Genomic DNA, 16,912 nt, shown 5'->3' on the forward strand with positions numbered 1-16,912 from the left:
CTCTTAGTAACGAGGTATGACTGTACTTAATTATCAAAACCCAGGACATTGGGTGTCCTGCTTACTTATTTTAAGATGGAACTTGCTTACAAATACCCAAAGCAAACTATTGAGTTTTCTGAAATCATACATGGCTATTGTTCTTAATAACGACCTGTTAATGAAAAAGCCAATTTGTTATTGTTTTAATTTAGTATTTGGTTGCGACTTCAGTGTGTCCACCTGCATGCTGCAGTTTCTGAAACGCTATAGAAATGGAAGAGGGAACCCAAGGTAGAAATATTTGCAAGAGTTTCATTTATATAGGACTGTGAAGTTGTAAAAGTAGATGGAGCAACAGCCTTTGATGCTAATTTTCAGCAGCAGATAGCAACGAGAATTTTGACGGCTGTTTGTGCCCTCCTGCCTGAAAATGAGTTGGTTTCCAGAGAAACAGAAAGTAAAAAAAGTGTGGTGGGGAGGGCAAAATTGACCATTTTTGCCTATGTTCACCACTAATCAAAGGAAAAGCTGTGTAGCAGTGAGGCAGTTGCAAATTGGAAACATTTACCCCTGGCATGTCACAAAAATAGTATTTTATAATAAGGAGTCTTCGTAAGTTTTCAATAGGTGGTAGCATGTGTAGTTACTAGAAATCATCAGCCAGTAAAGGTGAAGTAAAGGGAAGGGGCACTAGAATACGACAGAACCTCTAACCTCGCAGGCACTGGGCTTGCAGTTTTGCAATGATTGTTGTTCTGTGCTCTTGCAGGCAATTTCCCAGCAGGATCTTGTACATATGGCTATTCAGATCGCCTGTGGAATGAGTTATTTGGCCAGACGGGAGGTCATTCACAAAGACCTGGCTGCTAGAAACTGTGTGTAAGTACTCAGCGGGCTAGAGTCATCGTGCAGACAATGTTATGTCAGTAGCTAGAGCTGGGATGGGCTTTCTCCAACTGACCTGATCTCTACTTCAAAATACACTGCTGTTTGGGTTTTCTTACAAATTCTGGGTGAATGGTTTTATTAGTGAAGTTGTTTTCCTCTAAACATAAAGTGAACCAGAAAGCATGGTTTTCAAGGAAGGAGAACATCCTCATCTTAAGTACTTTTCCTAGGTTTTATCTATCACTTTTTCAAAGGCTTAAAAATATTAAAGGTCCCCTTAAGCTTTAATAAAAACTTGGAATATCTTTGGCAGTTTATCAATGGATAGATTTTTGTATGATGTATTTTTTCTTAATTTTTTCCTTAAAAAATGGCTTAATGGCTTTGCTCATTGGTAGATCTCTTAGCTGTCAAACGATGGATAGATATGAATGCGTTTCGTAATGGTAGGAATGCCAAAGTAGGGTTTGAGACCATCTTCTGACTGGAATATGTCCTCAAAATTTAGAGATTGAGGTGTTTGGCTTTCTGTAAACCAAATCCCTCAGACTGCCAACTGTGCTCATTCTCCGTCTGCTTTAATACCTAGTAAGGGTAAACAGAAAATACAGGGTTCTGCCTAAACTTAACTAAACATCTGAAAATACCAAAAGGGGCATTTAGTCTGTGAGCTTATTTTTATGATACCTGCAAATAACATCATAATTCAGGTAACACAGTTACTTTTCAGAATTCAGGGCCATGTCTGAAGCCTTGAATTCAAGTTTCTGCTTTGGAGAGATATTTCTCCTTTTGCTCCCCACCGCCCCCCACCCTCCAAGGACCCGCACCTGTCTATTAATGAACTAGCAATGAAAGAAATGGAGAAAGAAGCAACCTCTGGGTTATAGCCCAGAGCTGAGTACAAATTGTTGCTCAGTGAAATACCTTCTAATGAGGTGACTGAACTACTGATGGATATAAAGTCTTTCACCTGAAATTGGCTCCTAGAGGTGCTTTTGAGATTTGATGAGCTCTGCTTTGCAAAAAAACAATTTAATTTATGAAATAATACATCATCATTGAATCACTCGCAATGAATGCACATCTTGCATTGCTTCAGTTAGGATGCTTCATTTATTTTTGGAAGAAAATGAAGTGCCTCATGCTCTGGTCATCTGCTTGATTCTTCTTTGTGTCTATTTTATGAAAATATTATTGATAAACTAGTTAGGTCCTTAGAATTGCTGCCCGCATCACATTGATGACCTTGGGGCATGCACCCCATGTAAGCTGAGAGGTGTTTTGCCTTAGCAATACCTGTAAGATTTTCTGAGACCCTGCCTTCTGCCAGTGCAGGGGTGTAAAGACTGGAGCACACTCCCAAATCTTCCGGATTTTGAGTTGCCCAGGTAGGAGTGACTGGGTTACTGTCTCAGTTCCCGTTCTTTGGCTTCCACCTCTTTCAACTTTTTGCCACCTTGGTGAGTGTGTTTTTCCTCGTTTGCCAACAAGTTTCCCAGTATACCCTTGAAAATACATCCTAGGATCTTCAAGGCCTCAGTCCCTCCAGTATCTTCAAGGCACAGTTGTTGAACCACCTTGTTGTACCCCTTTTTGATTGGGGGTTTTCTTTGATTCTTCCCACGTGGTCCTTGAACTGGAAGCCCGGTTTCTGTCTTCGCACTTTTCATCGACAGCCTGCACTTCTATATCATTTGCCTTGCAGCCGGGCAACTGGTTTCTTCCGTTAGAGAGCTCTGCACATCTGGCTCAGCAATTAATAGTAAAATACATGTCACGTTCCCCACACGGGGGTAGGTCCTGCTCCTAAAATTTGGACTGACTTCCCTGCCTAGCCCCTCAGGGTTGTCAGGGGTCACTTGCTACAACTTTTGTCCTTTGTGCTTCTGTCCACAAAACCACTCGGTCCTCTCAGGTGCAGTCTTTGGCCCAGTTCTTCAGGCTGGCCAAGGCCAGCAAAACTTCTGATGCTGCATCCAGGGGACTATGAGTAAAAGCTGGGAGACACTTAAGCACTCACGCTTGTCCTAGGATAGGCTTCTAAGTACTGCACTGTTGTACTGGCACCAGGCACTGTTGGTATAGCAGATGCTGGGACAGAGTGGGAGCAGTGAGATCCACCCTGAAGCCATCTCTTGGACTTTTGGGCTGGTGCCACCAAGCCAGTCCAGCAGAATCCTGGCTCTTGTGCCATGTAAGCTTGATACAGTTCCTTAGAGACTGTATTCCGAATTCCTATTGCTTTTCCTCTCTGGTGAACGTGTTGAGGAAGAAGTGGTAGCACAGGAGGCAAGGATCATAAACAGTGGTCCAGGGAACTTACCTTGTGACAACCTCTCATGTCTGTGCAGTGAATTAACAGCCTAGTGCCATTGTCGTGCAAAGTGTCGGCAGCCCAGACTGCTCAACTCCTTGCCCTCCTGGAGCAAAGTCCAGCTTCGCTTCAGTTGCCATGCGTGTGATCTGGAGTGATGATGAAAATCAATACATAGTGCCCCGGGTGCTCCTTTTCCATGGGAAATGCAGGCAGGAACTGAGCATCTGCAGATCTGTGCTGCAGTACAAGAAATCCTGAGCTAGCATTAGTATTTTAAAGAGAAAGAGGGTGCCGGTAGCCAGGATCCCTTGAAGGTCTTTGGTTCCTCTGCCATACCTTTGTTCCCAAGGTCTATTCCTGTGTGGTGAAAGGCTGGGAGGAGTTGGTATGAAGTGTATCAGACCTATATACCCATGCTCTAGTTTGGGGGAGGGAGCCAGAATTGCAGTGGTCTTGGCAGGTTTGTTAAGGGAAGAAGGACTTTTGGTCTTGTGCCCATAGCACAGTTGGGCCCAAATAGAGTGGACATGTGGATTACATAAGTCAGAGCTCTCTAATCACTGGGAAATTACCCTTTGTATTGTATTTGTTTATAGACAGGTCTTCTAGGAATTTCTCTGAACTTTTGAGAGTGATTAGATGTGGAAGTTTCCTGGTCTATAAATTTTGAGGGCAATGAACTGACCTGATGAAGGTGCATAGAAATGGAATAAATAAGAAGGCGCTGGAGATAGTGAAGTGGGAAACACACATATTGAGCATTTATATTTAACTATTTCTCATCAAAATAAAGAAATGATTGACAAGATAAAAAGATAGCAAAAGCCGTTGTTGTCGTTTGAGCCCAGAGGGCAACGGAGCACCACGCAGCTGTTCACTCACCCCTTCCTCCTGTCAGGAATGGGAAGGAGAATATGAAGCAGAAACGGCTCAAAGAATCCATCTAAGGACAGGGAGGGGTAGCTCACCCATTACGGCTATGGGCAAAAGAGAGACTTGTTAGGGGAAGAAAAGAAATCAACACTAATTCAAAAACAACACTTAACAGATAATGTGGGACAGTGAGAAGCGCCACCACATCCAAACAACACCTTTCCCCCCCACCCCTCCTTTCTTCCTGGGCCCAGCTCTGCTCCCCATCTCTCCCCCTCCTCCCCCAGCAGCGCAGGGGCAGGGGATGGGGGTCACAGCCAGCTCGCTGCTCCTTCCTGCTCACGAGATGGGGGGAACGCTGCACATCCCTCCCCTGCTCCACGGGGCTCCCCTCTCACTGCAGACAGTTCTCCACGAACCTTCTCTGCAGTGAGTCCTCCCCACGGGCCGCAGCCGTTCCCGAGCTGCTCCAGCGTGGGTCCCCCCTGCGTGTTCCAGTCCTCCCAGAGCCGATCCACAACAGCGGGGGCTGCTTCTCCCCTCAGAGTCCCGGCCTCCTTTAAGCGCAGCCGCCTGTCCCTGGTGTGGGCTCCTCCACAGGCCTCGGGTCGGCCTCTACCCACTGGTGACCTCCATGGGTGGCAGGGGGTGGCCCTGCTGTCTCCCCACGGGGTACAGGGGGCTCTGCTCACCTCTCCCCCCTTCCTCCTCCTTCCTTCCACTGACCTGGGTGTTCACGTAGGTGTCTTCCTCACAACTCCTCCTCACAAGTCCCAACCCAGGTTCCCCTTCTTAAATACGTTACTGCAGGGGCGCAGCCACCGTCACTGATTGGCTCAGCCCAGGCCAGAGATGGGTCCGACTTGGAGCTGGGGGAGTTTCAAGAAGCTTTTCACAGGGGCCACTGCTGTAGCCCCCTCCCCTGCTACCAAAAACCCCGCCACAGAACCCCAGCACAGCCATTTTGTTACAATCCCCCTAACCCAATGTTATTTCTATATTTTTGTCATAAGATGTTAAAGCCAACATCTTACCCATATTCTGTCAGCTGTTTATGAGAACACTGAACTTTATTACACAATTTTTTAAGTTCCAAAGAATATGAATTAACATCCCAGAGGGGGGAAGAAATCAGTAGGCTCTGTGTGCTTTTTTGAGTCATCTTTTGTTGATTAAAAGTAAGTTTCCCTTAGCTAGTGTCCTATTTCTGACAACAGTCTTGTTGAGAGGAATAAATATGATCTTACCAGATTGCTTGGAGGCAGGATTTTAGGCCACAAATAATATTGGTTGCTTTAACAAGATATTACTAGATCTTGCTTTGCCTAAATATTTGGCTCATTATGGCTACAGAGGTACTATAACTAAAATTTATTTTATTGATCTGATAGGAGATCTCAAGGGAGGAGGAATAATTTAAGGGAGTTGCTTGTTTGCTTTAACTGTATTTTTTTGCACTTGTAAATGTTTGATTTTATTTAATCTAAGGCTGCTAATTTTTCTAGTGCTTATCTGTTAATGCAGAATAAATACATTCTTTGATAATATTTGATAATCACAGCTAGCCCTTTGAAATGCTGATAGTGCAATTAGTGTTGCCCAATTAAATCCTCAGTCTGAAACTTAAGGTTGAGCGTAAATATTTTCTGTAAAACTGTAATGCTACATTTGCTAAATACTTCTGTTCTTTTCAATTAGCATTGACGATGCACTTCAGGTTAAGATTACAGACAATGCGCTATCTCGAGACCTATTTCCTATGGACTATCACTGCCTGGGAGATAATGAAAACAGACCAGTTCGATGGATGGCTCTTGAAAGCCTTGTTAACAATGAATTTTCCAGTGCTAGTGATGTGGTAAGTTTTGTTTGGGTTTTTTTTTTTTTTTTTTCCCCTCTTACAGTTTGTAAATGTATTTTGTTGACATTTTTCCCTTTTTTTCAGCCCTTGGAGAATTGTGGCAATGAATAGGTAACAGTGATTTGTCCAGGACAGCATCTATACACCTGCTTCCTGCATTTGCTGCTCGTGGCAGGTAGCTCAAAGGTCGAGCGGGCTCTTCTTGCGTGACAAAACTGTCCATTGCACCCTGCTCTCCTTGGTAGTGTTAGCAGAAAAAGCAATCCCTACTGGGACTTGTCTGCTGTTTGAATGAATACGATTCAGAGTCCACAGCAGTATTTCAGTTGCAGTCACAGAGAAAAGAGAAGAATTGTTTCCCTTGAACTGCTGGCTACACTCATGCTAACACAGCCCTGAACGCAGCTGGCTTTTTTTTCCTTCAGGGGCATGCTACTGACGTGTTCAGCTTGTTCACCAGGACCCCCAGGTACTTTTCCACACAGCTGCTTTCTTGGCAGTCAGCCCCAGCCAGTCCTAGTGCCTGGAGCTATGCCCTCCTAGATACAGGACTTCACATTTTCTTTCCTTGAACTTCAAGGTTCCTTTCAGCCCATTTCTCCAGGTTCTTGTAGGCCTTCTGCAGAAGCCTGTCCCTCCAGCCTGTCAGCCACTACCCAGATCGCTATCATCCCCGAACTTCCCCAGAGTCCTGGTTAAGGAAGATAAAACAGTATCGATTCCTGAGCAATGCCACTAGTAACTGGCTAATCATTGCAATTTGAGTCCAGCAGTCCAGCCGCTTTATTGTCAACATCTCACTGGTTTGGTAAAAGGATGCTGTGGGAGATAATGTCAAAAGCCTTGCCGGAGTCAATGTGAACATGCATTGCTCACCCTGTGCCCACTAACACTGTCTTCTCAACAAAAAGCTAGTCAGTCAGGCGCAGTTTGCCCTCAGTAAATCCACGCTGGCTGTTCCCAGACACTTTTATGTTCCATATGTATGGAAGTGTCCGCCGGGATCATGTGCTCCCCAACGTTAGCAGGAGCTGATGTTAGACTACCTGGCCTGTAGTTCCCCCGGATCCCACCTCTTCAAGAGGGGGCCTTTTTCCAGATGTCACCAACCTCCCCCCGTCGTGGTGGCCTTTCAAAATGAGGAGAGCAGCGTTGCAATGATTTCAACCTGCTCCCTCGGCGCTCTTGGACGCATCCTGTCTGGTACAGTGGTCTGGTGTGTATACACTTGGCTCCGGTGCAGCCTAAATGTTGTGCTCTGTATTTCTTGATAGTTTAGTTGAGCTTTGGTCTTCCAAACTCCATCCCTGCATGCGGATGCATTCTCACTGCATTCCTCACATAGCTTCCACCCTCTGCTGCTTTAGTGTCTGAGCTTAGTCAGTACATGGTGATCTTCTAGCACACCTGCTCAGCTTCCTGCGCATCAGAAGGGACTGTTCTTGTGCTTACAGGAGGTTGTCCTTGAAGATCAACTTGTGGTAATTAGAGTGCTAATTAATGGTAAACCACTTGCCCTTGTGGTCTGTCTCTTCCTGCTATGGGGGCATTTTCTTTGGTAGTGATGCTTTCCTTAACATGGTTACATCCAGAAACTGTAAACTGCATCTTCAAATGTGCTGGTTTTGAAAAGTTCTGGTAAGTTGTTCTTTTTTCCTCATTGCCACAGTCTCTGTACTGGTGCTCAAGTCACATAAATGGGGAAATAAATAAATAAATAAATAAAACGGAAGGGAAGGAGTCATCTCTGCTTCAGAAATACTTCTGTACTCAATGGAAAATGTGTGGGGTTTTATGTTATACCAACTTTGAAGACAGAACAGGAGATAAAAGTTGCCTGCAAAAGAGTGGTTTAATAATACTAAATGGGATCAATTAAATATCGATTTTTTTTTTTTTTTTTTTCAATCTGGATACGAAAGCATTCACTGTGAAGACTGGACTTGGAAATAAAAGCTTATGTAACATTGGCAGTGAAATGTAGAATTTTATTAGGATGAAGGCACCTTAGTCTCACAACCATTTCAGAAAACTCTAGTGCAATTCAGCATATAGTCCACACTAACACAGAACTCCTTTTTGCATCATATAGGGGTAAATGCAACTCAGCTTCTGATATATAATTCTTAACTTTGCATCTGTAGTTATCTGAGTTTTGCAGTGAGCAAAAATGGACAGTTTTTCTGGGTGTGGAAGATACTATCTGCTCTAAATATCATCTTTGCATTTACCTGGATGCTTTTCACAAATATGGTGTAATATGTTTTTGTCTGCTTGCTAGGAACAAATCTAGTTATCAATGGCATATCATTTATAATGGGTGATGAAATATGTTACAAATAATTTAGGTGGTGTCTGCTAAGATGCGGTTGGCATGTGTTCTAGGCTTGCTTTTTTGGATGCATTGCTTTAAAATGGTTTTGCTGGCTTGAAACATTCCTGTTGTGTTCCTCCTCTGCCAACAGTTCTATCAGTCAGCCAAAGCATAGAAAAACAAAACATGATTCCTGTTGAATTTTAATTCCGGGGTTTTTCCTTCTGTTGGACATGAAGCCCTGCATCTCTTTATGCCATTTTTTACGCAGCTACTTACAGAATTAGAAATAGTTATATTCTCAGAGTAGTTTTGCTTGACTCGCCCTTTATCCTCATGTTCTAGATGCACCACCACTTGTCCTGTGGCATTTTTCTTGACTGTGAATAAAATGATGTCCTCCCCTGCCTTCCCACGCCGTTCAGAGCAGGGCTGCATCAGTGCCCCCCCCTTCTCCACCTCTGAGCTTCCCATCAGTGTCCCCTGACAGCATCCCTTAGTTAAGGCTTTGGTTGAGGCAGGGAGGGGGGAATTTCTTTTGATTAAGACCAAGAATCTTTCGAGGCTTGCAGAATTCTGCCTCTTATTATTAAATCATGATGTTTGCAGCACTTGTAACTTCCGCAGTGAATCATCAGTGTGCAGGATCAGCACCATCCATGTTTTGTCTCTTGGGTCTCTTGATACCAGCTAATAAATAATTTTACTTGTACTGTGCTTGCACATGAATTGATTGATATTTTTTTTTTCATCACCATAAGCTCCTTTTGACAAGTCTTGTCAGCTGAATATGTTGAATTTTGATCCAGCTGTCAGGTTTAATTAGATGAAATTTTTATTTTTCTTGTGAGTCCTACATCTGATCATAGACTCAGAATGTACAGATGACTTTGATTTAAAAAATGGTGATTCATCCAGTCTGTTCTTCTGAAACTTTGAATTTCACAGACCTTTTCTGAGGGATTTGTGTAGTATTTTGAAGATGTAAAATGTGATGTAAGTTGTTAATTTTTTCAAAACTGGTTTAGTGTTTAATACTTGTTAGATTTGTTAATTTGAAATGTCATACTGGAAAAATGCAGTAAATACATGATTTTTTTTTTTTTTTTTAGCACTTAAATCTTAGTGAGCTAAGATTTTCATTTTAGCCTCAGACCTGTTCTGTGATTCTTAATTGTCCCTATTCAAGATGAAGTATTGTCATGTTGAACTTCGAGATAGATAGATAGATAGATAATTTATGTAAAGCTTTCTTACTCTGTATAGTCTTACCTGTGACTGATTTTGTGGAATGTCTGAAGGAGCTCTCAAAATGTGGCATGTTCTGTTAATGCAGTTACGCTGTTTCTTTTTAGTGGGCCTTCGGAGTAACGCTGTGGGAGCTGATGACTTTAGGACAGACTCCGTATGTCGATATCGACCCCTTTGAGATGGCTGCTTATTTAAAGGATGGCTATCGAATAGCTCAGCCAATCAACTGCCCTGATGAACTGTAAGTGCATGTTTCTGGAGAGAGAATAAAGTGTCTATTTTGTGATCAGCCATGTTAGGCCAGCTTTATCTGTGCATGTGCCGGGTTTGCCTTCTGCTGCCTCTGCCTTTTAGACAAATGCTCTTGTAAGTATTTGTGTGGCTTCAGTGACCTACGTCAAAGAACTAGGGCTAAAATTAAATGCTTTTTGTTGTCGTTGAGCTTCACTTAATCCTGACCCAACTCTTTTCCTTATTCTGACACGTGAGAGAAATGGGTTGATCAGCAGGATGGGAGGAGGGAAACAAAGAGGCCCGAGGTGTGGGACTGCAGTGTAGAAAGCCACTAGTTTTGGTGAGAGAGGGAATCTCCCTTCTCTCAGCAAGACCGTGGAGAAATCCTGTGTGTATTGGAGCTAAAGGGCAGGGCTTGAGGTGTTTATTCATAATCCTAGTGGTACTGGAGAATGCAAGTGCACAAGCACTACCTTCTGCCTCGTGTGTTCTTCCAGATCCCCTCCCCGTAAGCCTACCACAGAAATGCTTTGAACTGTACTTCTACAATAGTTGAGCAATTTCCAATGAAATATGTATTGCTTCCTCCTGGATTGCCTCCAACTCGTATCCTAAATCAAAACAGCACTTCCAGTCATAGCACATTTATTGATCATTCCAGGTGTCTGTCCTCTGAAGTCGTTGTTCATCATCACGTTATCAGAAGACACAGGGTTCCTTTTCTCCCTCCGGTCAGCAGGTTTTCTAGTGGCCAATGCTGTTTTTCACTTTCAGGTCGGGCCTAGGGTCGTCTGGCTTACATTCTCATGTCTTCCCGTTTGTCTTTGTCTTGCAGGTTTGCTGTGATGGCCTGCTGTTGGGCCCTAGATCCTGAAGAAAGACCCAAGTTTCAGCAGCTGGTGCAATGTCTAACTGAATTTCATGCAGCATTGGGAGCCTACGTCTGAAACTGCAGAAGAAGATTCAGTTCACCGATTGGGAGAAGGCATGGCATACATCTGCAGCTCCATGCATCACTTGGACTCACACACGTGATGTGTATAAAGCAACACCAAAGGGAGAAAGCACTTCTTCCAAAACACTGTGCCTTAGGATGCCTTAGTAGTCTGAAGTTTTTTGTAAGACCTCTTGATGTTGAATATTTTCTAGATATCACTTTTGCTAAGTTAAACTGAGACCTTTTTATTTGCCATCAGGATTTTTAAAGTGTAGTGATAGTGAACTTAAACACGAGATTTGGATGGACTTTGCACTCTTACAACAGACACGTGATTTTTTTTTTTTTTTTGAAGGGTATATGGAACTGGTAAAAAAGCCAGGAAAGGGGAAATTAATCCAAAAGCCACACTGCGGAAAATTTTCCCCGCTTTTTAAAAATGTTGAAACTGAATCTTTCTGACCAGCTCTAGTGTTTGTACTTGTATGTATCTGGAATAGCTTTTTAGTATCAACTTCTTCTATTTTGAGACAAAAGCACATTGTGGTTGGATCCACAAGCGGCATCTTACTTTTTTTAACCCATTCACAAATGTTTTTTGGGAAAGCTGGTCTTCAGGATACAATATCTCCTTTTTAAAGCAGTAAATGATTATGTAAAAGTGATTCCAGTTTACCTCATACAGAGAGTAGTAAAGGTGGGGTAAAAATGGTGCCCCTCCTTTCAGATAAAAGGCTGATGTGATTTTTAAGATGGTTTTATGTGCTAAATAGAGGCCTTCAGAGAAGCGCCAAAGCAGCCCTTGTGTGGGAGTCTTTCACCTCAGACTTCTGGATCGCAGTTTCTCTTGTTCAAAAAGGTACTGGTTGTTTTTTATGGGCTTTTATGGCCTGAAACGGGCTTAAATATATAAATATATATTTGTAAAGACACTTGCAGAGTAAAGAATGTTTTTCTATTACATCTAACGTGAAAGCTTGGTCCCTCACACTGCCCTGTGTATTGAACACAGGTTGGTGGTTGTCACTGGGCTGGAGTTGGCATGAAGACAAGGTGGACTGCCTGCCTGCCTGCCTCCCTCCCTGTAGAACTAGTCCCTGAGACTTACTGTGTTGTCCTACTGCCTTCTTTAACCCAAATATCCATCCCACCCCAAGTTATTTTGAGTTGAACATTTCTTCAGCGGGCTGAACAAGGTATTTCAGGAAAACGTGTGGTGGTCCATTCTTCAGCCTTAGTAACTTCCATATAGAACAAAGTTATTTGCAGAACAAATTCCAGTTCTCCAAGTGAACTGTAGGTTGCATCCTCTACGTGGTGGCACCATGAGGCAGGCTGTACTTCAACGCAGTGCGAAACATGAAAAATTGCCTTTTGTCTCGCGCCATCTTCAGCATAAAGCACGTGTAGCCTCAAGTGTTTGTGGAGCTGCATGGTTGGGAGCATTGCCCTAACGGGCTCTGTAGGAATTGGAGCGTTTTAGGAGACTCCGGTCTGCAAGTACGAGCAGCTGGATTTGGCTGTGTTGTGCAGATGTGCAGCTTTTGTTCTTTCCAGAGCTTTGAGCTTTGCTTAAAATTAATTAGTATCGCGTGAAGCAAAACTTTGTGCGGTCTGTTCTCAGTCTTGCAGGCTGCTCCTTTGCATTGCTGAGCTAAAATGGAACGTACCTCAGAATGCAGGAGCTTTCCTATCTGTACTTTGGTGTTAGTTATCTGCGGCTAGGGAAACAAGTCTTGCTTTATCCTAGAAGGAAATTTTCCTGCTGGCTCGAGTTTGGGCATGTTATGATGGGCCGTGTTTGCTTGAATGAATTGAAACTAGTTTAGTTTGGTTGGCTTTGGAGTTACTGGGTTTGTTGGGGATAGCAATAAGGGTGGTTGTGTGGACTTATGTGATCTCTTTTCCTTCTGACCCAGGGAAACTATCCAGTGTCCGTGCTTGTGTAGGATGGCTTGGTTGTTAAAGCTGTCACTGGCAGTGTTATTCGTGCTCAGATCTGTGCTATGACGGCATCTACAGAGGTCATAGCTGTAAGATTTACTTGAGATTGGAAAACAGCCCAGGGTGAAAATGCTATGCATATTGTATGTGCTTCACAGGATGGAGCCACATGTGCATACAAGATGTGTATCTTGCAAAATCTGTACACGTGGATAGGTATCTGGAGTGACATCTGACCGCTGCAGTCTTGTCGTGGTTTAACCTGGCAGGCAGCTAAACACAACACAGCTGTTCACTCCCTCCCCCTCCAGTGGGATGGAGAGAATCAGGGGCAAAAAAAAAAAAAGGGGTAAAATTCATCAGTTGAAATAACGACAGTTTAATAGAATAGAAAAGGAAGGGGAAACAATAATAATGATAAAAGAATTAGAATCTACGAAAACAAGTGATACACAATGCAGTTGTGCCAACTGATGCCCAGCCAGTTCCTGAGCAGCAGCCCCTGGCCAGCTTTCCCCTTGGTTTATATACTGGGCATGATGTGATATGGTATGGACTAGCACTTTGGCCAGTGTGGGTCAGCTGTCCTGGCTCTGTCCCCTCCCCGGGCAGCCTCCTTGCTGGCCAGGCAGTATGAAAAGCTGAAGAGTCCTTGACTTAGTATAAACACTGCTCAGCGACAACTAAAACATCAGTGTGTTATCAACCTTACTCTCATCCTAAATCCAAATGCAGCACTATACCAGCTACTAGGAAGAAAATTTAACTCTATCCCAGCAGCAACCAGGACAGGTCTTAAGGCAGGTGAGGGAGGTACTGCACTTCAGGCTGCTCTGCTCAATCAGCACAAGCTGTGAGAAGGGTAAACTGGTCAGCTTTCTGTTCAGTAGGCTATTTCTTATCTCCTGCCAGATGAGTGTACACATCAGCAGCAACTGAGAAGTGGTTTAGCGTGGCGTTAAGGTATAGATACAACTACCAACTTTGGAAATTCTACTTTCATCTAAACATGCTTCACCTACAGGGGTTAAAGCTAAGGCAGGCATTTTGCTGATAGCAGAGCTACCTTGAGTTACATGCCTTGTAGGAGTTCACTGTACCAAAGATTACAAATAGCTTTCATACTGGCATTTTTGTCCACTGCTGCTGCAGGTGATGTATCTTTGCTCCATGGCCTTTTAGGAAAGCTCTTGAGGAGCAGGTCACTCAAGTAGAAGATTGAAAGTACAGACTTTCTGGAAGGAGAATATTGTAGCTAGCTTCTACTCTTAAACTACACAGAAAAGTCTCAGTGTTGAAGTTTGGATTGATCAATACTTGTTACCTGAATGCAAATACACACCCTCTTACCAAGGTCCAGGGTGTGTTTGATGCCGGAGAGGCATCAAGAACATGTTCATGATAGTCCTCAGGCTTAAAAGCTCCAGTGGCAGACTAGGATGGACATGTATTTTGTGTTGAGAAGAAGATGATGGGAAAAAAGAGTGGCTGTTTTGGTCATGCTAAACATACCAAATAGTCTTTCTTCAGTCTTTTTTCCACGTCTGACTTTGAACAGGAGGTAACAGGGTCTGGCAGAGAGGTACAACCTGTGAGCTTGATGTATAGCAAAGATGTTTCATATGTGGGAGAGCCAGGAGCTAAAGAAGAAGGAAACAGCTGAGAGAGCCCAAATCAAATTTCTGGGAAAAACAACAGGGTAGGGTTGGAGCAGTCCCCTCTGCACCCAACCCTCTGGAGCACCGCTCCTTGCTGTGGATTCGCTGTAAAATAATGTCACTGGAGCCGTTTTGCTGGAGTGCTGATGTTGGAACTGTATGGGAGGTGTCGTGGAAAGGGCTGGGGAAGCAGCTGTCAGGAGCTCTCTTGATGGTCTTAGAGTCAAAAATGAGTAAACCATGTGGGATGACGGTGGGTTTTGGAAATTATAGTGCTTCTGTATTAAGGAGAAGCCAAAGGAGTGGCTTAGAGGAGTAAAGGAAGCAGCATGAGAGTGATCCTTGGGAGAGCTAGATGGAGCATGACAGGTAGGTGAGTCAAGGAGGTAAAAGAACAGAACACTGTGGGTACGGGAAGGGGAGGAGACAGGGAGGGCTGTGGCTTCCAGTTCTGGGGTTTTTGGGTGATGCCAGGAGAAAAAAGTAGGCAGGAAGAGGTAAAAGGGAAAAGATGCTGAGCGTTAAGTGCCGGGGTGTTGTGGGACTCCCTGTGGAGTCAGGGGTCGGGGTTGGTTGGGAGGACTTGTGATGGATTAGAGCTCCAGCGTGAAGGAGGGGACCAGATCATAGGGAGAAAGAACAGTGGGAAGAGAGAAGGCAGAGAGCAGACAGTTCAGCAACGGCGATGGGTTGGGGGCTGTGGAGATGCTAAATGAGGGGGTGTGAGGAACACCTGGAAAGCAGCGCGGAGAGGATGGCTGCTCCATGGGCAGGTTTTCCAAGTAACTCACTCAAGAGGTGCCTTGGAAGATCAAAGCACTCTTCTTGGCTGGCTTGGCTAGCATTCACGTTCTGGTTGTCCTCTGTTTCCCACTGCAACTGTCTCCAGGTTTTCAGCGAAGGGTGAGGCTGGCATGGCAAAAGGAGCTGCCTGGGAAAGATGGTGCTGTTTGTTTCTACTAGAGGTGACCTTGTTTTACTGAAGTTTAATTTGCTCTTTTTTCTTGAGTTTGGCACTAGGAATCCTCACCCCACCCTGAAGTGTTTGTCTGACAGCCTTTGCCCTAGGATTTGTGAGAAGGTTTTCAACTGTGTGCTCTGGAAGGACCACATGTGTGGTGTGTTCTAAACTATGTGCGTGGAAAGGCCTTGAGTCATTTGGTGCTTTTTAGAAGAAAGTGGAAATATTGCTGAGATTACGGACTTTGTGTAAAGGTATTGAGTTCTGAGCATTTTTGTGTTATCTGATGGATATGAACCATTTTGATGAAAAGGAGGATTAAAAAACAAACAAAAAAAAGATGGAAAACTCCTCTGAAAAGAGTTGCATGAGTGCATCAGCCACGTATTGCACAAGTCTGTTCCTTACAGGTAAATCTGCATACTTAGGGCCAGGTGCAAATTTGGCTGTCTTGTGTAGGTCAGTCCCAAAGTCCCATGGTCCTAGCTCTGAATTGCACGCCCTTGGAAGTAGGCAGATACACACAGCACACGCAAATACGAATGCCAGTATTAAAAAAAAAAAAAAAAAAAACAAAAAAAAAACCAAACCAGAACAAAACAAAAAAACCTCATTTGACAGAAATGAAAGTGAACAACCGTGGTGTTCATGCAAACTTCACTGCAGTATTCTGGGAAGCAGCCCTTGCTGTGTGCTCTAGCTAACACATGGTGTGTTTTTCCAACGTGGCGTGTGACTTGTAGTGCAAATGATCTGCGACCCAAAGATCGTGTTGGAGGCTGTGTTAACTCATCTTAAGAAATCTCTGTCTGTCTGGTGAGCTCCTCTTGGCATTGGCAGATTGTTATCATAGGATGTGAGGTGAGACCAGCCATAGCCTCTGATCTCTGCACAGGAATTTTAGTGAGAAGCCATTGGAAGAAATAAAAGAAATCTGTTTAAAAGAAGAAAAAGGGCAGGCTGCCTCCTGAGGCCAGCAGCCTGCTGAGAACTGTTGTGAGTGAGGTGTGATCCCAACAGCTTAGCGGAGCCACAGAGTGCCTGACAAGGAGCCAATCTGGCCGCTGAAACCCGCAGTGCTCTTGCTGGGGGAGTGAGGCTTTTATGCCATTGCACATCCAGGTTCTTACAACCAGATAAGGACATTCCTGCAGCCGTCGGCACGCTCCACGTGGTGAAGCTCTTGGTAATTGCTGCTTCCTCCCTGGTAGGGATGTGGCGAACTTATCTTCTCTCTGGGGGTGCCGCTTTGCAAATACCAGATTGCAATGGCATTACAGGGAGGGAGTATTTTAGGGGTGGAGGGAAAATGCTTTATTTTTGATGGTTCATCTTGTTCCTATAAGGGGTGAACTTTACCTATCCTGACCTCTAACTGTATCTTGCCTCGGAGCAGCAACACCTCACTGCTAAGTACTTGCTCAGTATTGCCTATGATAAAAAGAAGAGGCTCTGTAGCAGAAGGCAAGGTTTGATTGTAAGATTCAGTGTGTTTTGGGGTCAGTTATTGGCCCGACTGAGGCTGAGTACGCTAGGCTTAGGACTCAGGAAAGCTTGGCACGTGTCCTCACGTGCTGGTTTATACTGGTATCCCCCAGTCCCACCAGAACTGAATGCACCTTTGCACTGTCTCACATTTGAGCCGTCTGCTGCGGCGCTTCCCTTGGCTGGAAAAGGCAATAATGTTCG

General features: G+C 44.2%; 1 protein-coding gene across 1 annotated transcript in view; it reads left to right on the forward strand.

Annotated features, from left to right (window-relative positions):
- The window catches only part of RYK (receptor like tyrosine kinase), a 59,844-nt gene extending 48,252 nt beyond the window's left edge, over positions 1–11,592 (forward strand). Inside the window, exons 12-15 of the mRNA XM_032992625.2 lie at positions 752–861; positions 5,762–5,921; positions 9,594–9,730; positions 10,559–11,592. Coding sequence (XP_032848516.2) covers positions 752–861; positions 5,762–5,921; positions 9,594–9,730; positions 10,559–10,670 — 519 coding nt within the window. The 3' untranslated portion in view covers positions 10,671–11,592. The remainder of the gene's footprint in view (positions 1–751; positions 862–5,761; positions 5,922–9,593; positions 9,731–10,558) is intronic.
- The last annotated feature ends 5,320 nt before the right edge of the window (positions 11,593–16,912 follow it).

Source organism: Tyto alba, unplaced genomic scaffold (assembly GCF_018691265.1).
Source record: "Tyto alba isolate M040663 unplaced genomic scaffold, T.alba_DEE_v4.0 Super-Scaffold_10, whole genome shotgun sequence".
NCBI lineage: Eukaryota > Metazoa > Chordata > Aves > Strigiformes > Tytonidae > Tyto > Tyto alba.